Source organism: Malania oleifera, chromosome 7 (genome assembly GCF_029873635.1).
Source record: "Malania oleifera isolate guangnan ecotype guangnan chromosome 7, ASM2987363v1, whole genome shotgun sequence".
In the NCBI taxonomy this organism is placed as follows: domain Eukaryota; kingdom Viridiplantae; phylum Streptophyta; class Magnoliopsida; order Santalales; family Ximeniaceae; genus Malania; species Malania oleifera.
Window position 1 is genome coordinate 101076407 of NC_080423.1, and position 26541 is coordinate 101102947.

A 26541-nucleotide genomic window follows, 5' to 3' on the forward strand; every position below is an offset into this window, starting at 1 on the left:
CACGTGGTTGAACAACCCGACTCGTCAGCGGCTCTCCACGCACCACCCAGCGAGAAGTCAAATGGGAGCAGTGCTAGCATGTGTACCACGCGTTGCGTATTGCGCACACAGCACAACCAAGCACGACGCGCCCCCAAATCGGTGACCCAGTGGCTAGTGTACCACGCGTTGCGTATTGCGCACACAGCACAACCAAGCACGACGCGCCCCCAAATCGGTGACCCAGTGGCTACCCTCCGATCCGATTCAACCAGAGTCGGTGAGAGATTAGAGAGAGAAAGAGACACGGAGAGAGGAGAGAGACAGAAGCTGGATTATGTGCGCCTGAGAAGTGGTTCGGAGCCCAAGAGATGAAAAATCCCTAAATCTGATGGAAACCCTAGCCCTAATCCGAGCAGATGAATTCACTGTTTCCGGCGGGTTTCGGATGATCCGGCACGAGTACTATCTCTCTCTTTTCTTTGCCGGTGGCTGAGACTGTCCTGTTCTGGAGAGAAAGAGAGAAAGAGAGTGTGTGTGGGTGGGGAGTCTAATTTCTGCAGTTTAGTTTTTCAGTGAGTTTTAGAGAGGAGGGGGATGGGAGGTTCTGGAGCGGAGGAGACGATAGATTGCAGTGTGGGAACCATCGTCTGGGTGCGGCGGAGGAACGGGTCGTGGTGGCCGGGGAAGATACTCGGCCCTGACGAGCTCTCTGCTTCCCATCTCATGTCTCCGCGATCTGGCACTCCGGTAAAGCTCCTTGGTCGTGAGGACGCTAGCGTGTAAGTGTTTATTTCTTTCATCTTCGATTCTAGTTCTCAAGTTTTTTATATAATGTTTGAAAATAAAATTTGATAATTAGTCTGTTATTTAACTGAATCTATCTGGATGTGGTCGGATATATATATATATATATATATATTCTGAAATTTATGTAATTAGCTTATTATTTTAAGCCTATCTGGGAGCTCATTACGTTCAAAAGTTCTTCGTGTTTTTTTTTTTTTGTATTTATTTTTATTTTTTATCAGCAACGGAATTGGTGACAGGCCTCACCTTCTTAATGAAATTCCCATACCTATATATCAGTACAACTGAAACGGTGTTGGACATGGTCTAATGAACTCCAGATAGTAGAAGGGACTGAAACTCAAATGCCGGAGGGGTTAATCAACAAATGATACTCATTGCTTGGACATGCACACGCAATAAAAATTAGGAGTAAGGGTTCTTTTTCTAGTAGTTTTGGATCTTCTGTGGATTTTATCGTGAGTCTTTTATGGTCGACAACAATTTGTATGTAACTGATTCAGTGTGGCTCCTTCCTTCGTTGGTTTTAATGCAATACATTTATAAAAAAGAACAAAAAAGACCACTTTGCAATCTAAAAAGTCACTTCCGTGGGTATTTTAGAGCACCATTTCATATTTCATGGAAAACCATAATTATTTTCTCCCTCCATAGCATTGAATTAGGATTTTGTAGATAGCCTACCATCCTTATAATATATAATCTGATTTCACTCCCTCTTTCCCACATACCTTTGTCCTTTAACACAATCTCAAGAAGGCCATCATAGAGTCCTTGTAAGCCTGAACCAAAAAGGGTTCCACTGCATCCTACCATACCCTTGATCAATATAGTCAGCTTTCCAAGCCTCTTTACCCACAATATAGTAAAGAAATCTGGAAATGTGAACTTAAATGCATTCTTACACCATATACCATGCCAAAACATGATTCTTCTCCCATTCCATCCTCTATGACAAGTGAGACATTCTGCTTTTTTTTTAGACTACAATAATTTTGTTAAAGCATGAACAAGAACAATTACAAATGAGGGTAAGGCGTCCTCCATAAGAACAAAAAATAGAAAAAATAAAAAATGCAAAAGATTTACTACAATATTGCCTTCCAGTCCCTATGGATGTGGACAGTGAGAGACATTCAAAAACCCCAAAAGAGTGAACTGAAAAGGAAGCCAAAACTGTAGCTTTCTCCCACATCAAATAAGGGGAGTCTTTGGGTCTTTAAAAATTCTAGCATTCCTTTGTAGCCTAAGTGTTCACAGGGTAGCAAAAAATGCACATTGCCAAAAACTTCCCCCTTTTCCATTCCTTGCAAAATACTGAAGGTGCACTGCTATGATTTCATGAACAATGTCATGGACTCATGCTACCCAAACCTATCCAAACCAGGAGAACAGATTGTGCTGCCTCATAATGCAAAAGTAAGTGACAAATAGTCTCATTCTCCTTATGACACATAATGCATAGATTTGGCTTGAGAGCCTTGTGAGGCTTCCTAGTCTGAAGCAAGCCATTTTTGTAGCCCCCATTTGGAAGGTCTTAAAAAATAAGTGCTTATTATGAGAAGTACTTAAATTAAGTACTTGCATCTACTTAAATTAAGTACTTGCATCTATAAGTAGTGTTTGATTTACACTTAAACAAGTACTTATTTCAAAAGGTACTTTTCGTATTTTCTAAACTAATATTTTTTTTTAAGGAAAATGAGTAAATCTTTTTTAGGCAACAAAAAAGGATCTGCTAATGAAAAGAATGATTACAGAGAGTCAAAGTATGGAAGAGAAAATGAAATGGGTAACTTTTGAAAAAGTTTTTTTCTTTTGGAAAAGGAACTTATCTGGAAAAAGTGCTTATAAAAGTAATCCCAAACTACTTTTAGATAGGTACTTTTCTCAAGTGATTCCAAATGATCCTTTAGTTCAGTTGAGAACCAAAGTCCAAATGAAAGCTCGAATCTTAAAAGGGACTTTAGCCTTCCACACAACTTTACCCAAGTGGAATGAACTGGGATTTAATGATTTCATAAGATGGTGAAAAACGATTGAAGAAACAAACCCTGAAGAGTCCCCAATCCAAAGCCTAGCACCCCCCACCCCCTTAAGGATTGAAAGAATTCAAAACACTCAACATGCTAGTAAGTTCATCGACCTCTCTGTCATTGAGACTCTTGAACAAATGGAAGTCTCATGACACAAACCCCCACTCTGAAGAAGAGAACTTTCTCTACTACAAATGGGATATTCTTCAAAACTCTTCTTGATGCTTGGTGCCACCAGTTGCACAATATTATGAATGCCCTTAAATGGAAACAGCATATTTTTAGACATCATTGCTAAAAAAAAGAAACAGTATAGAAACAGACATGCTTCAACATTCCTTTTAGTCCATGATCCTAAAAAAAAATTGAAATAAAATTTCCAACTGTCTTCTTTATTTTTTTACATCATAATTTTCCTCATCAATGAACCTTTTGGTCAAATTTTTTTTCCCTTTTTTCCTCACCGAAGAGAAGAAGAATTTCATCCTCTGAAATATTTAGTGGTTGCATCAGTCGTTGCACAATACAAGTAAGAAGCGTCATCTCCATGATCAGGATGCACATATATATTGCTTGTAAAAGCTTTTTACATTCTCTTTTTTTGGCATTCATGCCTACCTCCATTTTCAAATTGCAAATACTCAGAACTTCAACTTGTACTGCTGCAAAATGAATTTAAACAGCAATATAAACATATAGAAGCACATAATCTTCCCTGATCCTTTGCCACCCTATGACATGTAAGATAACAACCTCTGTTTTGTCAGCACAGTCTTTACCGTCACAACCTTCTTTTCACTTCCGTGTGCGGTCTTTTATTTAATTTGAGCAATTGATGTATTTAATGTGAATCTCCATTTCTAACTAGATCACATGTTATGTCTTCAGCTGAGCCTAAAGACTTCTTTCATTTCTTTTCTTATTTTAACCTCATCCCCTTTTTTTTTTTCTTTCTTTTGAAGAGATTCATCATCCTTTGGTCATTCAAGATTTAACTTTAGCAGTTGACCAGTTCAGTATGAATATTTGTCTCTGGTCATACTGCGTCTAATGTCTTCCACTGATCCCATGAGTTTCCCTAATATGCATTTTCCAATTCTTTTCTTTCTTTCCTTTTTTCTGAATAAATGTTCCTTCTCTTGTTTTAGATTTTCTTTCACGCTTTGTGAAATACATCCATCTTGCCTTGTCTGCCTTGCTGCCAATACCCTGGAACCTTCAACAAAAGGTTGTAAAAGAAGGAGAAGAAGGAAAGAAGAAGCAGCAGCAAGTGGTACTGTGGTTAGAGGGCTTCCCTACATGCCCAGTTGTGGGTTCTATTCCCCATTCTGGCGACTTCTTCCTCTTCTAGGACATGTAATCATTGGAGTTAAAGATCATTTTGGTCTTTATAGAAGGGGCTTCTTTGTTGAACAATGCAGATACTTGAAATTCATTAACCTTGAAAAGAAACATCAACTGGTTGCTGGCTCATCCATTTTTCTTGAACAAAACCCTTATAAAGTTCTTTTTTATAATGATGCAATTATTTATATTCTCTCCACATATGTTTATGGTTACGTATGATGAATTAAATCGTTCTTCTTAAGCCTTTCCTCTGTATACTGTTTATTGTAGTGGCTTGATGAACAATGCGTGCAAGTATCTCCACTTGACGTGGGCCGCTCATTAGTGCTACGAGCCTCATTTTCGGATGCTTAAGTATGGGATCTGATGAACCCAATTTTTAAATATCACTTGCTGTTGACCCTCATTTTATCCATCTAATATATCATGCAGCTCATGCCTTCAGGTGGCAGGTCTTTTAGTAAGTTTAAGGTACCTTTTCCAATGCATCTTGTCATGGGTTAGTGTATATGTAAGATCTGGTTCAGATGCAATACGTAGGAGAATACATGAACTTTCCAAGTCAGTGAAATGGTGGAACTTGGTGAAACATGTGTCCAGTTTTCTGTTGGTTCTGTTTAGGCTCAGATAATGATAATTTGCTTATTATTATTTTTTTTTAAGAATAATCTGGACTACTATGGATCAAAAAATGCCTTTTCCTGTTTATGCTATTTTTTATATGCTAGTCAAATAGCCTAAGTGGTTAACTACTTTTACCTGCGTTGTAGTAATTTGGATCAGATGAATTAAACAAAGCCAAATTAATGTTAAATCTTCACAAGAATTCGTATTACATTACAACTCACTAAGCAAGGTGCAATTGTGCATGTTAGTATTCCTTGTGTTTGTCTTGTTCCTTGATCCTTCCTGGAAATTAAGTGCCGTGTTCTGTAATTGCCTCAGTTTGTTTTGTAATATCTTTTTTTGCATCATGTCTTCTTAGGGATTGGTACAATTTAGAGAAATCCAAGCGTGTGAAAGCATTTCGATGTGGTGAATTTGATGACTGTATTGAAAGGGCTGAATCCTCCCAGGGCATGCCTGCAAAGAAAAGAGAGAAATATGCACGTCGGGAAGATGCTATTCTTCATGCTCTTGAGCTTGAAAAGCAAATGTTGGAGAAGAAACATGGGAAACTAGGTATTGCTTCTGATAGTAGGAGACGTAAATTATCTGATGGTGTTAGAAAAGAGTCAGTTACATCTTCAGAAAGTTTGGGAAATGAAAACGGAGAACAAGGAATTTCCGAATCACCTCAAATTTCTAAAAGATTAGATCCCTCTCTTAAGGAGGAGGTTATGGGCAGTGCTGAACATGTGCAAAAATCCAAAGAGGGAAATAAACTGAGTTTTGAAGATGATAATTCCGAAGCCATACCTCGCATGAGAGGTTTGCAGGACTTTGGGCTCAGAATTGCCCCTTCAAAGCGTAAACTTTCTTCTTCTGTTGTTTCAAATGGTTCCCAGAAACCTACAGTTGATAGTCATGTTCTTTCTAATGGTGGTTTTAACATGGGAAGTACTAGTCATGCCAACAGTAAAAATTCTTTAGACAAAAGGAAAGGGCCTTATGAGGGCTTGAATGAAGAATCTCTCGTTAAAAGACGGGATAGGCGCCGCCCTCTTGTTCAAGTATTGCAGAGTAGTGCAAAGTTACCTGTCTCTCATTCTTTGCAGACTGATGGTGATCCTGTTTCTGTGTCTGTGTCAGGAGAGGGGCAGACAGGAGTTATTTGCCGAGCAAAGAGGAGCAAATGTGTGTACTTGCCAGCGGAGTCTAGTGATTGTTTGGACCATAAAGAAAATCCTCCCCTCCAGATAGAGATGTCTCCTTCGGAGGTTAGAGAGGGTAATTGCCATCCTCATCCTGGTTCTTTGACTGAAGGGAGTTCTTCTAGTTCTATGGGAGATGATGATTCTGGCTCTTCTGAGGCTGAGTGTCTGGAATCAAATACAGATGAAGAGATGGATGCTATTTCAGGTTAAATTTTAACCTTTGTTATTTCTTAACAATATATCTGTCTCTCATAATAAAATTGACTGGTATATGAAGTGTTTCATATTTGCATTTTAGTCGTGCGGCTCTTATCTAGAAATATCTGCTTTTAAGATATTCACTTGTATTTCTGTCAGTAATAAGTTTGTTCCTCCTGAATCTGTGGATTGACACCTTACACCAATTGCTTTTAAATGGTTGCTATCAATTTTTTTAATGCCTTAGACATCATATTTATTTTGCTCTACACCCATTATTGCATTATACTTCCTCCTGCATGCATTCATGCATTGTCACATATGGCCTCCCTAACATGGACCAACTGTTGAGTTCATGTTCCTTTGAAAACATCATCAAACCCAGAAAATTCTCTTTCGGTGTTTCCCTCCAACCAACCCCACCCAAAACAAAAAAACAAAAACAAAAATAGCAAACAAAACAAAGAACAAAAAAAAAAAAAAAAAAAAAAAAAACGAAGACAAACAAAAGCAAAATGACAAAAAGTGAACTTATTAACCTTTTCCATTTCTTCCCTTCTCCCCTTTCCATTATATATCTTTTGAAGTGACATCTACAAGTCACTGGTTGGCCATCATGGATATTGGATATAATGTGAGCGCAAAGTTGCTCCTTTTTGTATTGACTTGCTTATATATTTGTTTATTTTGAGGTGATAACCTAAGGACAAGGCATTGATTGATATCCAAAGTCCTTATAACTGTTTTTTTTCTTATGCCAAGATTAACAATTTTAGTTTAAGTGAAAATATGATACTTTGTTAAATTATTTAAATTTTTTTTAAAATTAATGTTGTAATTATTTAATGTTATTGGACTCTAATATTTTCTAAGGATGATTTCTTATTCTCCTTTTTTTTTTTGTACCTTCTCTTCTCTTCAATAAATTTTTCTTTTTTTTTTTATCAAAAAAAATTTATTTAATGTAATTGAAATGATGAAGAGAAAATTTTGAAATTTTATTCTTTTTATTGAACATCTTACATCTAAAAAGAAGAGAAATTCTAATTTGCATAAAGTGAAATTGAAGTTTGTAACTTTTAATGTATGGTTGAAATTTATTTCTTACTGGTCATGTAGCATGTTATGTTCCTGCTAGAGTATTATTGGTATATGGTATAACTTTTTCAATTTCAAGAAGGCTCTATAAGGATGACTGGGTGGCTTGGGGCAACTGTTGCCTTTGTGCATCTTTTGGTGATTTACAGTCAAACTTTCATTTAAATTTTTTTATCAAAGTTCTGATTTCCATGGAATGCAAATATTTGAAATGCCGAAGTTTTACCTTTTTCTGCATGTATTTTTGGAATGGAAGTGACCATAATGAATGATTTATAAGTTGTTTTCGTCATGGGAAGCTTGTATCAGCTACATGACAACCTATGGAGGCTATTCTAGAAGCCTTTGGGTTTTTGGTTTGTTGCTATTATTCAATTAAACACAATGCCTTGTATAAAATTCAAATATTGGAGCAATAGGAAGTAAAGATGAGGAGCTCTGACTCATAAGGAGGCAGGGTTGTTTTCTTTGTTGCTTACTTTCTCTTTACTTTATTAGAGTTTCTTCTTTTTCTATTATAAAATTGAGAGAAGAAGAATCCACATAAATGAGTGTTTATACACCTCATATTAAAAGTGTAACGACCCGGCCCTTTACACGGACTCAGGTGTCACTCACATACATCAAATACCTATACCTGTTCAAGATATGGAAACAACCCGCTCTAAACAGGGACATACGGGTGTAAATCATACAAAATCATGATGTAAATGTCGTGGAAAAATATAAACATCCATTGGGATTACTACTAGCCTTATACCAGAGTTCACTAATACATCCATAATTTACATACATTCGGACTTAGAGTAATCGTCATATTTCAACTCTCCAAAAAGGACTTTCATCAAGTTTAGTACAAAATTTAGATGCTTATGTAAGCTAACCAAAATAACCTCCCCAGTCCCTTTATCTACTAGGACCGATGCATGGACGGACTTGAAAACAAAGGTTGTAAGATAGGATGAGACACCTCTCAGTAAGGAAGGAGTTACAATAGGGTGTGACTGCATACATGCATATTTTCATTCAACATCTGGAATATAAATCAAATATTTTCAATAAAGTAATGCATCAGTTATATCATTATTCATATTACAAAATTCTCACATCTGCCTTTAGACCAACAGCAAAATATCCCTATAACCAGTTTTACCCCATGGTCGGGTTGTGCACTGGTACTCGTCCAAGGCCCTGTTCGTACAGACACTGCCGAGTACTTACATACGATCCGACTGCCTCCATTGGCCCAATATCAACCAATGGTTTCACCCTGCTAGCCGACCATCTTGGTACCCACATCATTTAATACGCGTGGTTGCACGTGTACATCTAGCTATGATATCGTGCCGTATCATATAACAATAGTTTATTTCAACTCTGCAAAGAAAGTATTTTTCAACCCTCCCCGGACTCTCAAGTTGTGGTTCTGTGTATCATAAATTCAATTTATACAAATATGATTTTATCTCCCATAATCTATATCAATAGTATAGAAATAATCCCATCGGGTTCAAACCGGCGTCTTTCCACTCAGTTTACACCTCTTTGTTTACTGATGCGGCTCGATGTATCATCAGCCTCTGTTTATCACATTGTCAGTATAACAAATTGGAATTTCATTCCCATATTCTATATCAGTAGTATAGAAAATATATTTATTTCCATTTCAACATATATTACATAAGTTTAATACAAAAACCTGCTAAATGATAGAAATTCAATATACATAGTTTAACTAAATAAATAAAGGAATCAAGCCTCTCCTACTATAGTATAAACACAAATAACGATGTTTGTAAAATTTGGAGATCATACGTTGAAATTCTCGTTTTTACCAAAAATCATAAAATCGTCAAACCGACATTTCTACTCGGTAGAATTTCACAAATAAGCAGTTAAATCATACATAATAACATAAAGTAACTTTTTAGCGGTTTAGTTTTCCAAAATAACTGTTGTAATCAAGTTCCCCTTACCTTATACTCGAAATGAAAGTTCGTATGAAAACGGTCCAAATCGACAACCCGAGATCCCGAAACCTAAAACCACAGAACATAACCTACTATGTTTTCTACTGCTATCCAAATATCCAATCAAAGTTAGGATCAAATTCCTACTTCGATTCATGGGAAAACCCGAAACTCTCCGAAACGACGATCCGATCCACTAAAAGTGTAGAGTTTCCTCTTCTGATCCACGCAGTACCCTCTGTTTTTGGAAATGAACGATGAACGGCGAAGGATCTTAGAGAGAGAGAGAGAGAATGAGAGAGAGAGAGAGAGAGAGAATAAGAGAATTTATAGAATAAATCCTAACTTAGCCCTTAAGTAATCTAAATAAATATCTCTTCCAAGATATCTATATATAAATATCTCAAAATATCTTCTCCAAAATATCTCTTTATTTGTTTATTTATTATTATTATTATTATTATTATTTTTTCGGGGTCTAGTTACTACAATCTGCCCTCCTTATAAGAATTTCGTCCCTGAAATTCACCAACTGATACCAAGCATACTCTACCTTACGTCGGAGACCTAGAGAAGAGTCGGCAGCCACCCTCAAAGCAGCTCCGACCCGAAGTTATTATCTACCCTCACTTATGGCGGAGGAATACCGTGGTTACAATGTGATGCTTCGGAAGATTACACACACACACAAAACTCTCCCGAAGACCATACCACCTATACTACTATACATAACTATGTACCATCCGAAAATAACTGCGGGTACTTCTGGCGTATTTCTGACTCTAACTCCCATGAAGCTTCTTCCACTGTATGGTAACGCCATAATACATTCACTAGCGGTATTCACCTAGTCCGTAACTGCTGAACTTTTCGATCTAATATCAGTACTGGTACCTCCCTATATGATAAAGTCTCACTGATCTCTAGAGGTTCGTAACTTAGTACATGCGATGGATCTGGTATGTACTTCCTCAGTACAGACACGTGAAATACATCATGAACTCGGGATAATGCTGGAGGTAAAGCCACTTGATAAGCAACCGAACCTATCCTTTCAAGGATTTCAAAAAGCCCGACATATAGAGGACTTAGCTTCCCCTTTTTCCCGAATCTCATCACCCCTTTCATTGGAGCGATTCTCAAGAATACCATATCTCTTACTTCAAATTCCAACTCTCGTCGACGAGTATCAGCATAACTCTTCTATCGACTCTGAGTTGCTTTAATTCTTTCCCTGATCAATGCGACCTTTGCAGAGGTCTGCTGAATCAGTTTTGGACCTAGTATCTGCCGCTCACCTACCTGATCCCAGTACAACAGAGATCGACACCGACGACCGTACAAAGCCTCATAAGGTGCCATCTTTGTGCTCGCCTGGTAACTGTTTTTATATGCAAATTCAACAAGCGGTAGATATCGTATCCAACTATTACCAAAATCTAGTATACAAGCCCGCAACATATCTTCTAACGTCTAAATAGTTCTCTCCGACTGTCCATCTGTCTGTGGGTGAAAAGACGTATTGACCATCAATCGCGATCCCAAGGCATCATGGAAACTTTTCCAGAAACGAGATGTAAAACGCGGATCTCAATCTGAAACAATAGATATAGGAACACCATGGAGTCGTACCACCTCTTGCACATAAAGTTTTGCCAACCTATTCAGAGAGTAGCTGACTCTGATTGGAATGAAGTGTGCAGTTTTCATCAACCGATCTATTATAACCCATATGGCATTCTGCCCATGCATCGCCGTAGGTAAACCCGTCACAAAATCCATCGAGACATGTTCCCACTTCCACTCAGGGACGTCGAGTGGTTGAAGTGGTCCTGCCGGCTTCTGATGTTCTGCTTTAATCTGCTGACATGTCAGACACTGTTCTACAAATCGGGCGATCTCTCTTTTCATATTAGACCACCAGAAAGATTCTCTCAAATCTCGGTACATTTTCGTACTACCAGGATGTACAGTGTAGAGCGAACGGTGTGCCTCCTCTAGAATAACCTGTTTAATCACGACATCATTCGGAACGCAAACCCTGCTGCGGAATCTCAGTATCCCATCACCAGAAATACTGAAGTCTGGCTTTAAACCATGGTTTTAAATAAAGGCCGCGACCGTTACGTAACACCGTTACGTAAAGGTTTTTTGGGTTACCAATACCGTTACACATCGTGAAATCGGTGGGAAGAAAAATCACGGTCGTAGCGGCCGTTACGGACCGCGACCGTTATGTAAAGGCCGCTACGACCGTTACGTAACCGCTACAGGACTGTTACACCAAAAAAATATTTTATTTTTTACTTTTTCTTCTCACTTTTTCTCTCTCTTTCATATATCATTTTCAATATTCGAAGTGGCAAGAGGGGGAAAAGATTATAATGAGGATGACAATGATACAAAATTTACTTTTTCTTTAAATACTCACAATAGATGCATTAATTAACAATTTCAAAATACTAACTTGTTAGGAATTTTTTTTTTAAATAATATTAGTAATGTGATATTTATGTTCTTTATTTTTCAACTTCAATCTTCTTTCTTTTCTAGCTATTTTATATTTATATTATTCGTATGTCTTATGTGTCTAATAGATTAATGGAGTGTATAATGTATTTTATTTTATTAATTCATTTAGCATACATAAGAATTTATCACAGATAAGAACAATGAGAAGTATAAATACTTGCACACACGTAATTTTCTATCAATGATGGTTTAAAACAAATGTAAACTTGTTGCCCTTACCAAATAACTTAGTTACTCGAACTAAAGGGTCCAAAATACACTAAAACCCTTTCTAAGAATGGCCAAAAGCTTAAAACATGCAAGTACGCTAATATGCACAAGGTTGTGCGTGCTTCAAAAAAATTCACGGCCGTTACACGCGCTTCCCGTTATGTAACATCCACTACTCCTGCTTCCCGTTACACCTGCTACCGTTACGTTACGCTACCCACTACCGCGATTTAAAACCATGCTTTAAACCATTCCGAACTCCTTCTATAACCTCAACTAACTCTGGATCCTCTTTTTGCGCTACATAGATTTATCTCTTGTAAGGTCGGTTGCACCACCAAGCTGGCAAGGACAGTGTGATGATTTCCTTCTACCACTTCCAAGCCCAACCTTTCCAGGGCCATACAAATTTGGTGCTGAACTCTAATAGCTGAAACAGATGCATCAACAGACTTCCGACTCAGAGCATCAGCTACCACATTAGCCTTTCCTAGGTGATAGCTAATAACACAGTTGTAGTCTTTAATCAACTCGAGCCACTTGCGTTGTCTCATGTTTAACTTCTTCTAGGTGAAAAAGTACTTAAGACTTTTATGGTCAGTAAAAATCTCGCACTTTTCACCATACGAGTAATGCCTTCAAATTTTTAATGCAAACACTACCGTTGCTAATTCCATATCATGTGTTGGGTAGTTCTTCTCGTACTCTTTAAGTTGCCGAGAAGCGTAAGCAATTACTCTGCTCTGCTGCTTTAGAACACAACCAAGACCCTTCTTAGAGGCATTACTATAAATAACGAATCTACCATCCCTTGAAGGAATGGTCAGGATTGGAGCAGTAACTAGTCGCCGTTTCAGCTCCTGGAAACTCAACTCACACTCCTCAGTCCAAACGTATCTCACGTTCTTCCTCATGAGTCGCGTCAAAAGACCTGCTAAATTGGAGAACTCTTCCACAAAACGAGGGTAGTAACCTGCAAGACCTAAAAACCTTCTGACTTCTTGAACATTCTTCTGTCTCGCCCAGTTCACTACTGCTTCAATCTTACTCAGGTCCACGGATACACCTTCCTTGGACACGACGTGACCAAGAAACGCAATCTGCTCTAGCCAAAACTCACACTTCTTCAATTTAGCATACAGTTTCTTATTCCTAAGTATTTGCAAGACAAGCCTCAAATGCCCCTTATGCTCTGCAGCGCTCTTAGAATACACTAGGATGTCGTCGATAAATATCACGACGAATCGGTCTAAATATTCGTGAAAGATCTTGTTCATCAAATCCATAAATGCTGCAAGTGCATTAGTCAAACCAAAAGGAATAACCATAAATTCATAATGGCCATACCGAGTTCGAAACGCCGTCTTAGGAATATCTTCCGTTTTCACCTTCAGCTGGTGCTACCCAGATCGTAGATCAATCTTAGAGTAGATCTACGTGCCCTGTAGCTGGTGAAACAGATCATCGATCCGAGGTAGCGGATATTTATTCTTTCTAGTCACCTTGTTCAGTTCTCTGTAGTCGATGCACATCCTCATCAACCCATCCTTCTTCTTAACAAACAAAACGGGCGCTCCCCAAGGAGAAACACTAGGACGAATGTACCCCTTGTCTAGGAGCTCCTGAAGTTGTTCCTTCAATTCTTTCAATTCAGCTGGAGCCATATGGTACGGAGCTTTCGATATCGGCGCCGTACCTGGAACTAGCTCTATCGCGAATTCCACTTTCCTGTCCAGAATTAACGCTGGCAAGTCCTCTAGAAACACGTCAGGGAACTCGCACACTACAGCAATTGTTTCCAACTTATTTTCTTCAACCGGCGTATCTTTCACAAACGCCAGATACCCTTGGCGGCCATCTAGGAGTAGCCTCCTAGCTTGCAAAGCTGAAAGGATTCGTGATGTAGAACGCACACATGACCCCTGGAATGTGAATTCCTGCTCCCCTGGTGGTTTAAACAACACCTCCCGCCTGCAGCAGTCAATACTAGCATAATTGGCCAACAACCAATCCATCCCAAGGATGATATCAAAACCATGCATGTCATAGACCACTAGGTTAATTGGTAGTATTCTTCCCTAAATTTCCACAGGGAAGTTACGGACTAACCTACTACACCCGACTGTAGACCCAGATGGCGTAGTCACTACCAGTTCATAATCCAAAAGTTGCACCTTCAAACCACATAGTTTAACAAAATTACGGGAAATAAAAGAATGCGTAACTCCAAAATCAAAAAGTACTACAGCTTCATGAAAAAACACATAAATAGTACCTGTGACCACGTCACCAGCATTCTCAGCGTCACCAGGAGTCAGAGAATATACCCTAGCCTAGGTAGTACCCCCCTGCTGACCGCCACGCTGTGTCGGAGCGTTCCCTCTGTATTGCTGCTGTGTGACTCCATCATTCCTCTACCTCGGACAGTCTCTCATCTGATGTCTTTGTCTACCACACCGCATATGGGCTCCCGTAGACAACCAACACTGCCCCTGGTGTTTCTTACCACATAAAGAGCAACGTGGAACACTTGCGGCATTCTAGGACGTGCCACCACTATTTTTCTTCCACTTACTCTATCCCCCAGATGAATAATTAGGAGGCGCTAGCCTCTTCTTCGTAACCTGAACTTCTGCATCCTCTAGTAAACACTCCTCTGCTACCGTGGCTTTATCAACCAACGTAGCAAAATCCTGCAACTGCAGAATCGTCGTGTGCTTACGGATCTCGCTCCTTAGACCTCTCTGAAACTTCCAAGCTTTCTTTGCTTCATCAGGAATCATGAATGGAGCAAATTGAGATAACTCCTGGAACTTGGCAGCGTACTGCTGCACTGTCAGTGAACCCTGCGTCAAATTCATAAATTCTTCCATTTTCGCGTTTCTAATTGTGGCCGGAAAATAAATTTCAAAGAAGAGCTCTTTGAATTCGGCCCATGTCAACACTATCGGTATCGGTCAGTACTCCTCCATCTGCTTTACCGACCCCCACCATCTCGCAGCCTCCCCTGCCAACTTGAACGTGGCGAAGGTGACTTTCTGCTTTTCAGTGCAGTTTAACACACCTAAGATCTTCTTGATCTCCTGGATCCAATTCTCAGCACGAACTGGATCTGTACCGCCCACAAAAGCAGAGGGCTTCAATCTGGTGAACTGCTCAATGGAGCAACCCAACTCAGTCATAGGACGATCCTGCCCTCTATTCATACGCACTACCTCAGCCATAAGCTGCTGTGCGAATTCACGTAACATACTAGTAGAGTTGTTACCAGCCTCGGGGCCGGCACCCTCACTACTACTGCCACCTATATTGGCAGTGATATCCCTGGATTCTATCCTGAAAACATTTACGAGAATCCATTAGAAGGTAATAGCCTAAGCATCAACTAACACTATCATACTATAGACTCAGTTCCTTAAATCCACATCCTGAATATCGATGTACTCCATTAATTTAACATCATCATTCTAACTTAAGTTCTGCCCTTCCACTTGGAAACAACACCATCAATAGATTGCCAAAATTTTCTGAACCCTTCAAATGATCCAGAAAAACACAGAAGTTTGTCAATTGTTTTCATCTCCAGGTATACAAAACAAAACTCAAGGTCATATCCATGTTCTATACTCTGGTATATTCTAGACTGTAACAACTAGCAACTTCTTAGTTTAGCACATATCCCTAACCAGACAGCATGAATTAAATCCTACTTCCGACTGGCTACGGGCTTTGATACCAACTGTAACGACCTGGCCCTTTACACGGACTCAGGTGTCACTCACATACATCAAATACCTATACCTGTTCAAGATATGGAAACAACCCGCCCTAAACAGGGACATACGGGTGTAAATCATACATAATCATGATGTAAATGTCGCGGAAAAACATAAACATCCATTGAGATTACTACTAGCCTTATACTAGAGTTCACTAATACATCCATAATTTACATACATTCGGACTTAGAGTAATCGTCATATTTCAACTCTCCAAAAAGGACTTTCATCAAGTTTAGTACAAAATTTAGATGCTTATGTAAGCTAACCAAAATAACCTCCCCAGTCCCTTTATCTACTAGGACTGATGCATGGACGGACTTGAAAACAAAGGTTGTAAGATAGGATGAGACACCTCTCAGTAAGGAAGGAGTTACAATAGGGTGTGACTGCATACATGCATATTTTCATTCAACATCTGGAATATAAATCAAATATTTTCAATAAAGTAATGCATCAGTTATATCATTATTCATATTACAAAATTCTCACATCTGCCTTTCGACCAACAGCAAAATATCCCTATAACCAGTTTTACCCCATGGTCGGGTTGTGCACTGGTACTTGTCCAAGGCCCTGTTCGTGCAGACACTGCCGAGTACTTACATACGATCCGACTGCCTCCATTGGCCCAATATCAACCAATGGTTTCACCCTGCTAGCCGACCATCTTGGTACCCACATCATTTAATACGCGTGGTTGCACGTGTACATCTAGCTATGATATCGTGCCATATCATATAACAATAGTTTATTTCAACTCTGCAAAGAAAGTATTTTTCAACCCTCCCCGGACTCTCAAGCTGTGGTTCTGTGTATCATAAATTCAATTTATACAAATATGATTTTATCTTCCATAATCTATATCAATAGTATAGAAATAATCCCATCGGGTTCAAACCGGCGTCTTTCCACTCAGTTTACACCTCTTTGTTTACTGATGCGGCTCGATGTATCATCAGCCTCTGTTTATCACATTGTCAGTATAACAAATTGGAATTTCATTCCCATATTCTATATCAGTAGTATAGAAAATATATTTATTTCCATTTCAACATATATTACATAAGTTTAATACAAAAACCTGCTAAATGATAGAAATTCAATATACATAGTTTAACTAAATAAATAAAGGAATCAAGCCTCTCCTACTATAGTATAAACACAAATAATGATGTTTGTAAAATTTGGAGATCATACGTCGAAATCCTCGTTTTTACCAAAAATCGTAAAATCGTCAAACCGGCATTTCTACTCGGTAGAATTTCACAAATAAGCAGTTAAATCATACATAATAATGTAAACTAACTTTTTAGCGGTTTAGTTTTCCAAAATAACTGTTGTAATCAAGTTCCCCTTACCTTATACTCGAAATGAAAGTTTGTATGAAAACGGTCCAAATCGACAACCTGAGATCCCGAAAACCTAAAACCACAGAACATAACCTACTATGTTTTCTACTGCTATCCAAATATCCAATCAAAATTAGGATCAGATTCCTACATCGATTCTTGGGAAAACCCGAAGCTCTCCGAAACGACGATCCGATCTACTAAAAGTGTAGAGTTTCCTCTTTTGATCCACGCAGTACCCTCCGTTTTTGGAAATGGACGACGAACGGCGAAGGATCTTAGAGAGAGAGAGAGAGAATGAGAGAGAGAGAGAGAGAGAGAATAAGAGAATTTATAGAATAAATCCTAACTTAGTCCTTAAGTAATCTAAATAAATATCTCCTCCAAGATATTTATATATAAATATCTCAAAATATCTCTTTTCAAAATATCTTCTCCAAAATATCTCTTTATTTATTTATTTGTTTTAATTTTATTTATTTATTTATTTATTTTATTATTATTATTATTATTATTATTTTTTTGGGTCGGGTTACTACAAAAAGTGAAACAATTAATTAAAAAACAATCCAACTGTATCCTTAGCATACAATACACACAGGAGTGTATTTACACGTCACATTAAAAATTAAAAAAATAATTATAGAACCTCTATAATTACTAAGTTTCCAAACTAAACTGGGAAATCCTAATTTAGAAATATATAGCTGCAATTTAAGAACCTAAGGCTCCACCATCAAACTGTCTGTTGGAGGTGAGAAAAAACACTGGACCTTGAGTTCTGAAATGGAGCAGTAGCAACAGTTCCATTAGAAGAAGAGTGCTTGTGCTGATTTTGTAATCTTACAAGATCCTTCCAATATTTTCCTTCAAATTTTCTCTAAAACCTTTCGATTTATCCAAATAACACCAATATCTCGCTACTGTTGATGAACTTCTCACTGGCTGATGCAAATTCCTTTAATACTGATAGAAATTCTCACAGGAAGTCACTAAATTTTGCTACAGAAATTCAAATTAATGCCAACAGAGTTAATTTCTTCCATTTCTTTTTTTTTTGTAACTGTTCAAATTGTGACCAGTTTATGGAGATTCCTTGTGATAGACTCAGTTCCTTGCACTCGGTCTTCAATTTCGCACAATGACTATGAATATCTCACAGAAAATCTGTAATTCCCACAAGAAGATCGAAAAATATTGAAATGGAACCACAATTTTGGTCCTTAGAAAACCAATGGCCCCTTTAAAATCAGTTTTTTCTTTGGTGGTCTTAATTTTCATGGGCAGAGTCAGTGTCTTGCGAAAAAAATTCAAAATATTGTGGCTGGAACAAAATCCTCGCAATTCAGATCAGTTTTCAGGTTCGGAAAATTACTCACATGCACATCACCTGCCTGTGAGGCATGAGTGGCCAGCAGCAACTGACTGGCATTGTTTTCAGTGTGATGATAGATTGGAGGATGGCGATGACATTGGTAGTGGTGTCACAACAATAAAATTTTGGGGAGGAGGAGATCTTGTAGAGGTGGCAAATGGGAAATTTCCTACTGGTGCTGAGCACATGTAATCAGTCGAACCATGACAAGATTCTGGGTTTGGGCTGATCAGAGGTTTCTCGCTGGTGATGGTGGTGTCTCCAGTTTTGGTCTGGTTAGGTGAGAAGGTAACTGGACAGCTGTCAAATTTTCTGGTCTGTTGCTTGCTGCGACACAGAAAGTTAGAAACCTTTTTTTTTTTTTTAATCCCGAGACAAGGGTGGTGGTTGTGAAATGTTGGTTGATGGACACAGGGCACTGATTGACTTATGGTGAGTCAACCCCTGCCCCCCTCCCCCCTTCTGTTTTCCTCCTCTTTGGCTCAGTTTTTTTTAGAGTAAAAGCTGGGCATATATCACATTTGGAAGACTGCTTTTCAGCTTTTAAAAAGCCAGCTTTAGCTCTTCTGCAGAATTTTTAGTACCTATGGATTTCAAACTTTTGAAAGCTAAAAGCTAGCTTTTTCTAACAAATTATTCTATTCCATGTCCTTAAATTTTTTCAAATATTACAAATTTATATATTGCATTAATTACATTTCCTAAAATCCCATATCCATTTATCATTTTAAATATTTTTCTGGCACCATACAATTTTTTTGCCAGCCACTCAAAATCGGCTTTTCTTTCTAAATGCTCCCCTTTATCACAAAGGACTAAGCAATTACTACAACAATCTTAATCAGCTCTTTTTAGAAGTTATTTTCGAAAGGCTACTAGGGAGCTGAACTAGATCTTGTAGTGGCAAGCTGGGAACTTGACGAAAGTGGGAATGGTTTACAGTTGGGATGACTCTTCAATGAAGATGGTTATGGGCTGGGTGTTCAAAGTATGATCTTATACCAAATTAGTATAGGATAACATAGAGGAAGAAAGATCATAGAGATAAAATAGGGAAGAGGGGATGCAGAATAAAACAATGAAGAAATGACAAAGAGGAAAGAGTAGGAGGGAGAGAGAATTAGATTTGGAAGTTTAATTTTGACCTATTTCTGCATTCTGACCATATAATGCACATAACAATTCATTACTGCATTCTAACCATACAATGCACATAACAGGGTATTTGTACACCTCACACTATAAGTAAACGGGCAAAAGACATTGACCGCCCCTGAGGTTTCAAAAATTCCTGGGACTGCCCCTAAGACAATTTCCATAGACTTCCTTTAAGATGTTTCTAAGAGACAAACCTACCCTTATATTTGGTAAAAAGACAATTTTTTAGGGGTATAAGTGTCCCAAAGTTCAAATGTTAGGGTATGTTTGTGGAATTTTTGAAACCTCAGGGGAGGTCAATGTCTTTTGCCCTAAGTAGAACAAATAAATATGAAACAACCCTAAAGAACTAAATTACTCAGAATAACAACCCTACAACAACAAAACCAAGCCTTAAGTCCTAGTGGGGCTAGGGGTGAGCATAATTCGGGGAAACCCGAATTAACCAATTTAACCGACCGAAATTGGTTGGTTCGGTTCAGGTAAAAAAAAAACGGTTTGGTCGGTTCGGTTGGGGTTCACCAAATTTCGGTGAATTGGTTTTCGGTTCGGTGAACAGGAAATATAAATTCGGTTAACCGATTAACCGATTTAATAATTACTTAAATTTCAAGCATAAATTAACTATGGTTTACTGTTTAGTGGTCCGCACTCCACAGCCGCTGTCCTCTCCACTCACAAGTCTTGACTTCTTCTTCGGTCCTTCTCGAGTTCTCGGCTTCTCCATCTCCACTTCTCAGTTCAGTAGTTCTCCTCTTCAGTTCTCTCTTCCATTCCCTTCGGCTCGCTTGAGGTCCCCATTCCCAAATCCCTCTCAGTTCTCCCTCTTCGCTTCTTCACCTGCCCAGAATCCCTCTTCTGCTCTTTGCATGGTGACGGCTCTTCTCTCCAGTACTTCGATAGGCATTTTTCCTATGCAGCAAGGCTTTAGACTGTAAAGTATAAACCATGTTTTTGATGAACATCTAAAATTATTTAGAAATGGCCATTTTTTTTCCTTCTCCAATGATCAAGATCTTGGAGTAAAAGCTAAAAGCTTTTTTTTTTTTTGAAGGGTGAGTATTGTGTATTGCGAACACATGAATAGAGTGACCATTAGAAATGAGTCTCCTATGATCCAATAAACTACACTTGAATAGCCCTTTGTCATTATTTGTTAAAATGTCTCAATGAATGGCTATTAGATTAATTGGTATCTATTTGATGCTGTGATGTGTTTGTTAAAATGTGTTATCCAATGTCTACTATTAGTTTGATGTAGCTTCTTTTGATTTGTTTGTTAAAATGACTGAATGAATGTCCATTTTATTAGCCCGAGTCATTTTAATATGCCTGCTTGTTATGTTTTTGTTAAAATCCCTCAGTGATCTCTCCTTGGGTAATGCCATTCTGAATAGCTACTATGTATCTATCTTAATTCATGAACCGCAGAATGGGTAAAAAAATTTATAATTATATTCTGTTTTTAATAATTAATTTTAAATAATTTCGGTTAACCGAATTACCCGAAAATTTAATTTGGTTGGGCGAGGTTCGCTTAATATCTCTTATTCAGTCTGTTTAGTTAATGGAAATGGTTAACCGAAAATTTCAATTAATTCGGTTAATTAACTGAATTTCTCCGAACTGACCGTTTGCTCACCCCTAGGTGGGGTCGGCTATATGAATTAATTTTTTCCAATTTATGCTATCATAGACCATTTCTTTTGACAAATTTAGGACTATTAAATTTTTACTATCTCATTCCAAGTTATTTTAGGCCTACCCCTACCCCTTCTATTGCCCCCCACAGTCACTAACTCACTCTTCTTCACCGGTGCGCTATGTGGCCTACGTTGCAGGTGTCCAAATACTCAAAATAACAATCCTAAAAAGGGCAGCCTGGTGCACAAAGCTTCTGCGTATGTGGGGTTCGGGGAAGGGACAGACCACAATGGATCTATAGTACGCAGCCTTACCTTGCATTTTCGCAAGAGGTTGTTTTCATGCCTCGAACCTGTGACCTTCAGGTCACACGACGACAACCTTACCGTTGCACCTAAAGAACTAAAATACTGCATATTAACTAAAATTTCTAAAATAATTAAAATTTCAAAGCTAAAATAAAAACCCTAATTTATGAATCTATAGCTATAGTAAAGTGCCTGAAGCTCTACGTGCAAAACTTCTAAAATAACCAAAATTTCCAAGCTAAAATAAAAACCCTAATTTATGAATCTATAGCGAGTAAAGTGCCTGAAGCTCTCCACTTGCGCTCCAACGTCAAATGTCATTCCTTTCTTTGCTTGTTTTAATTTCCTCTCTCTCTCTCTCTCTCTCCCTTTGTAAATTCTTTATTAGATTCCTCACCCTAAATCTTACCCCCCACTTGTGTCACTTATTTATTTATCTGTTTCTTTATTAAAATTTTCTTCTTTAACATGTATAATGATTATTAAACCCTCAAAATTCAAGTGTCATGCCTTTATTTGGAATCCCTGGAACTAGAAGGGAAAACGTGGAACTTTGTGGAACCCTTGAATATTTCTGAAGCCTAAGAGGATTTTAAGTGATTTTGTTTCAAATGAGTTTATTGCATATCTTGCAGAGGGTTTTGTATGGAGATTGGTTTATAAAACACAAGTGTAATTTGTAGCTGAAGGTTTTATCATACACCTGTCCTCTTAGCCTTTTATGCTCTTTGGTCTTTGTAGCCCTTGCTTGATTTGGAGTGGCGTTACTCTTTTGTTTGTTTTGTTTTATGCTAGTTTTTTATATAAGAAAATTTTTCATTGTCATAGTATTTCCCTTTCCTTGTAGACTGAATAGGTGGCGTAATTATGAGTTTTCTTAGAAAGTGAGTGTTAGATTACCACTTTACCTAAAAACTTAAATTGTTAGGTTGTGAGCCAACAATGTATATCAAGCTCTAACACTCCCCAGCATGTGAGCCTGACAGCACGTGGAGAGATAATATCACCCATTACAAGGAATATAATAATTTTTTAATTACCACACAATAAACGCGGATAAGGACTAGAACCCAGGACCTCCAAGTAAACAACTCTGATACCATGTTAAATTTATCACTTTATCTAGAAGCTTAACCTGTTAGTTTGTGGGCCAACAATGTATATCAAGCTTTAACAGTGAGGAACCAGCATTGAATTCAAATAGCGTTGATTTTGAAATATTTCTTCTAATTTTAGGTGTATTTTTTAGTTCTTTTTTTTTAATGGAATTTTCAAGTGTATTTTTATTCTTGGTAGTAGAAGTGAAGAAATGATCTGCTTACCTTACTGCAACTGATTGGAACTTGATTTGGGTGTGGGAAAGAACCATACTTAAATTCATGTGTTTGATCAGTTTCTGAAAGTTTCTCATGTCAACATTTTATGAGGCTCGGGTCCTGAGGCGTTCTCTCCCTTGGAGCCCAAGTTCTATGAATCTGATGCCTTAAATTATGATATGTCCATGATGTTCGGTGTCTGATTTTGATGCTTGTATTATTCCCAGGCATGCACCAAAACAGCAGGGGGTTCAATACATAGCTGAGCCATTTTTAAAAAATTATTATTTTTTAAAATCAACACTTTTTCCTGAATTTTTGCATGCATAAAATTCTAAACATCATGGCTTTATTTTGCATCAAAGATTGCCCTAATGGAAATTTGAAGAGGCAATCTGAGCTTGCAGTTCTGTTTGACAAGGCAAAGAATATCATACGATTCATTATCCATTTGGCTCAGACTGGTTTTGCTTGAGCTTCTGACCCCTCCTTACTAGCAAACATTTATTAGATTGTCTATCAACTCTCTAAATATTGTGGCTTTGGCACCAATATTTTTGAAATATTGCACCAGGAATTAGTCCCTTAAAAACCGGTATTTTCCATTTGAAACAGTAAACCATGCTCCGACTTTTTGAATCACACTTTCTATGTCTGGAACTCTTCTTGTCTTCCTGTAGTTGTATGATTACCCCTTCTTTCGTTATAAATTTAGTTTGCTATGAAAAAAATCTAGTTCTGATTAAGTTTAAAAATGCATGGTTCTACATTCCTATTACTTACCATCACATCATGAGACAAGCCCTTTGAAGCCAGTTGATTACCTAATACTTTAATCCAGCAGCCTTTTTTGGTTTATGCTTCTTTAAAAAAATGTCAGATGCTTGTGAAAAGAATATGCATGGTAACTAGAAGTCAAATGGCTTCCTTGATTATGGTATCCTATGGCTTTATGTCATTCATATTTAACACGCTGAAGTTTTCGAGAATTCGTCAATTTGAACTGACAAAAGAGGTTAACTGTTTGGGATGCTTGATAGAATGTCAGTGCAGAAACTTTACAGATTATTGGAAGCTTGGCATGAATTTAATGTTTAATTGTGGAATTGCTTTTACTATGTCTTGCGGAACTCATCGCTGGTTTGTAATGCCAGTTTTTTTATTCTTTTAATCGTTTGAGCCTTTGCCTTGGAGGGTTTTTGGTCATTTAGCTGTTTACATTTCTTTCTCATCACCCTACTTGTAAATTTTTGCTGGCTCAGATTCTGCTGTGCTTCCAGAAGCCGAATCGAAACCTCTGGAAAGATCTGAAGTGCAAGGAGAACATGGAAGTATGAGCAATGATGAGCTTGATGAAACAACTGTTACTGGTGATATGCCTAACCTTCATCCTCAAGGCCCTGTTTCTGCCAGTGAGGGTATGTCCAAATGGCAACTGAAAGGGAAAAGGAACATTCGCAATCTTACAAAGAAGTCTGCAGATATGACTGATGGAAGGGTATATCTAGAAGAAAAGGGTAGTGGTTTGAGTCAAAGGGCATCAGGGGAGAGATGTGGTTTCTACTCCAGAAGGGACAATTGTGAAAATGGTTTTGATGAGATGGATATGATTGAAAATGACTTCAATACCCAAGCAGTTGAGTTTGAAAGTCGAGGATACTCAACATCAAGTGCTGTTGGCAAACGTCGAAAGAGCAGTGGCCGTAATGTCATCAATTGGGAAGACTTAGCCTGGGAGGATCGTCCTGCTTTGAAGGGATATTGGGAAGAAAGGCATGGGAGTTTTGATCCACTGTTTGTTGGTCGTCGCCACCTTGGTGGCAGGATGAAGTCCATGTTGGTAGATGTGGATTTGAAGGTCCAAGCAAGGTATCAAAAGGAGCATGTCCCCATTGTCTCACTAATGAGTAGGTTAAATGGGAAGGCAATAATAGGGCACCCAATTCAAATTGAGGCATTAGAGGATGGTTCCTCAGAAACTCTCCTTTCTACAGCTGATATTGGCAGTGGAGCAATCGATAATGACGGAAACAGCGTACTTTCACCAGTATGGAGGACTGCAAGGAGGACAGCCAATTTCCGGATTCCACGCCCTCGCCCATCGTCAACAATTGACAGTGATGAAGCTGCTGAGCACTTTCCCTTGGATAAAGAAAAAAGACTACCATTCAAAAAATTAAACATGGGAGGTTTTGGTCAGAAAGCAAGCCTGACGAGGAAGGGTGCCCTTCACATTCCAAGGCCTCCAACAGCAAAAAAGTTCTCGAGGAAGCCACCAAAGAGGGTTAGCTTATCTTCTAGCCAAAAAATAAGAACCCTTTCTTCGATTGCTGTTGAACAGAGAGTTCGTAATAAGGCAAAATATGATGGTGGCCGCGGTGACATAGATGGGCTAATTAAGCCAGAGTCTGGCCCCACTACTGTAGCCTGTATCCCTGTCAAACTAGTATTCAGTAGGTTGTTTGAGGGTGTTGGTAGACCTCCATCAAGAGCAGCTGGTCTTGGGGATTCCATGAATGGCAATATGGAGAGAAATCCATCATAGATTACTTGTAAATTGTTATGTGGGATCCTTTATCTCGTACACTCCCATCAGCTGTTGCTTATTTATCTTCGTTCCCTCGGAAAATTCTTCGATCCTTCTGGATTGTCAACAGTGGGGAACTAGGGATGACGATTCTGCTGGCTGCACTGAATGACTATATGAAGCAAGTATAGCTAATTAAGAACCATATATATTGCAAATTTGGGCCCGAGGGATGGCTGTTTTGCAGTTGGTAATCTTGCATTTTCTGGATGAAGGAATCTGAGGAAGCAGAAGAAGGTAGGTTCCTATTAGATATAAAACATGGTAAAAATCGAAAACCACATCGATGGATGCCAATTTGAAGTTCCAATCGATGGCTGTACATTTTACTTTGTAAGCTTTTTGTACACTTTTTTTTTCTCCCTTTTTAAGTTTCTTTTTCTTAATTTAAATATAGAGTAACAGGGGTTGGTGGGAAACAATGTAGATGCTGTTTTGGAGCTTTAGTTTAGTTTAGTAATAGTGATCAGATGATGCTGGAGAGGGATAATTGCCTCGTGTGGTGAGGCCAAACACAAATAACTTGATGGAAGTTATATTCATGTATCTGGTAGCGAAGCTGGAATATAATTACTGAATGATTTATTTTTGCTTGCTTGGTTTTTCTTTTTCATTCTTTTTTTTTCTTACCCCCTGAATTCTTTTAATTGGCAAATGCAGTGGTGTTGGATCATTCATGAACGAAAACATTCCATGATACATAGTGCCCTAGATTTTACATCATTGTATTTATTATGTTATACTTGGTGATGCTTAATAAGCATAGTATTAGTGTTTCCTAAATTACAAGTATGTTGCCTTAATAACTCTCGTAGGAATAGGCAGAATGTGTAAGAAAATCTAGTTGATCCAATCACACATGACACATTACTCTGTAATTTTTTTTTATAATTATATTATATTGATTTCTCTTGAAATGAAGTTATTTTAATTGTTGCGAAGACTTCTCCTAGAATAGTTTCCTGTGCAAAATGAAATTCATAGGATATATATTTCCATTTCTTTTCTTGTAGATGAATCATTGA

General features: G+C 38.1%; 1 protein-coding gene across 4 annotated transcripts; it reads left to right on the forward strand.

The window, feature by feature from the left end:
* Nucleotides 1–84: 84 nt before the first annotated feature.
* LOC131159681 (uncharacterized protein At1g51745) lies at nt 85–26106 on the forward strand. Of its 4 annotated transcripts, none has more exons than XM_058114767.1 (4): nt 85–761; nt 5158–5354; nt 5925–6194; nt 24192–26106. In XM_058114767.1, exons 1-4 carry the CDS (start codon nt 577–579, stop codon nt 25472–25474), a joined length of 1935 nt encoding a protein of 644 aa, XP_057970750.1. In that variant the 5' UTR covers nt 85–576; the 3' UTR covers nt 25475–26106. The 4 variants fall into 4 exon arrangements, with proteins under 4 accessions (XP_057970750.1, XP_057970747.1, XP_057970749.1 ...); XM_058114766.1 differs by having other exon boundaries at nt 133–761; nt 5158–5642; XM_058114764.1 differs by having other exon boundaries at nt 5158–6194.
* The last annotated feature ends 435 nt before the right edge of the window (nt 26107–26541 follow it).

Bases quoted from the DNA above. Each gene is read 5' to 3' on its own strand.
- LOC131159681 (XM_058114764.1), top strand. From the start codon at position 577: ATGGGAGGTTCTGGAGCGGAGGAGACGATAGATTGCAGTGTGGGAACC. The intron at 762-5,157 runs GTAAGTGTTTAT...ATGTCTTCTTAG, and splicing joins GGTCGTGAGGACGCTAGCGT to GGATTGGTACAATTTAGAGA. The intron at 6,195-24,191 runs GTTAAATTTTAA...TTGCTGGCTCAG, and splicing joins AGAGATGGATGCTATTTCAG to ATTCTGCTGTGCTTCCAGAA.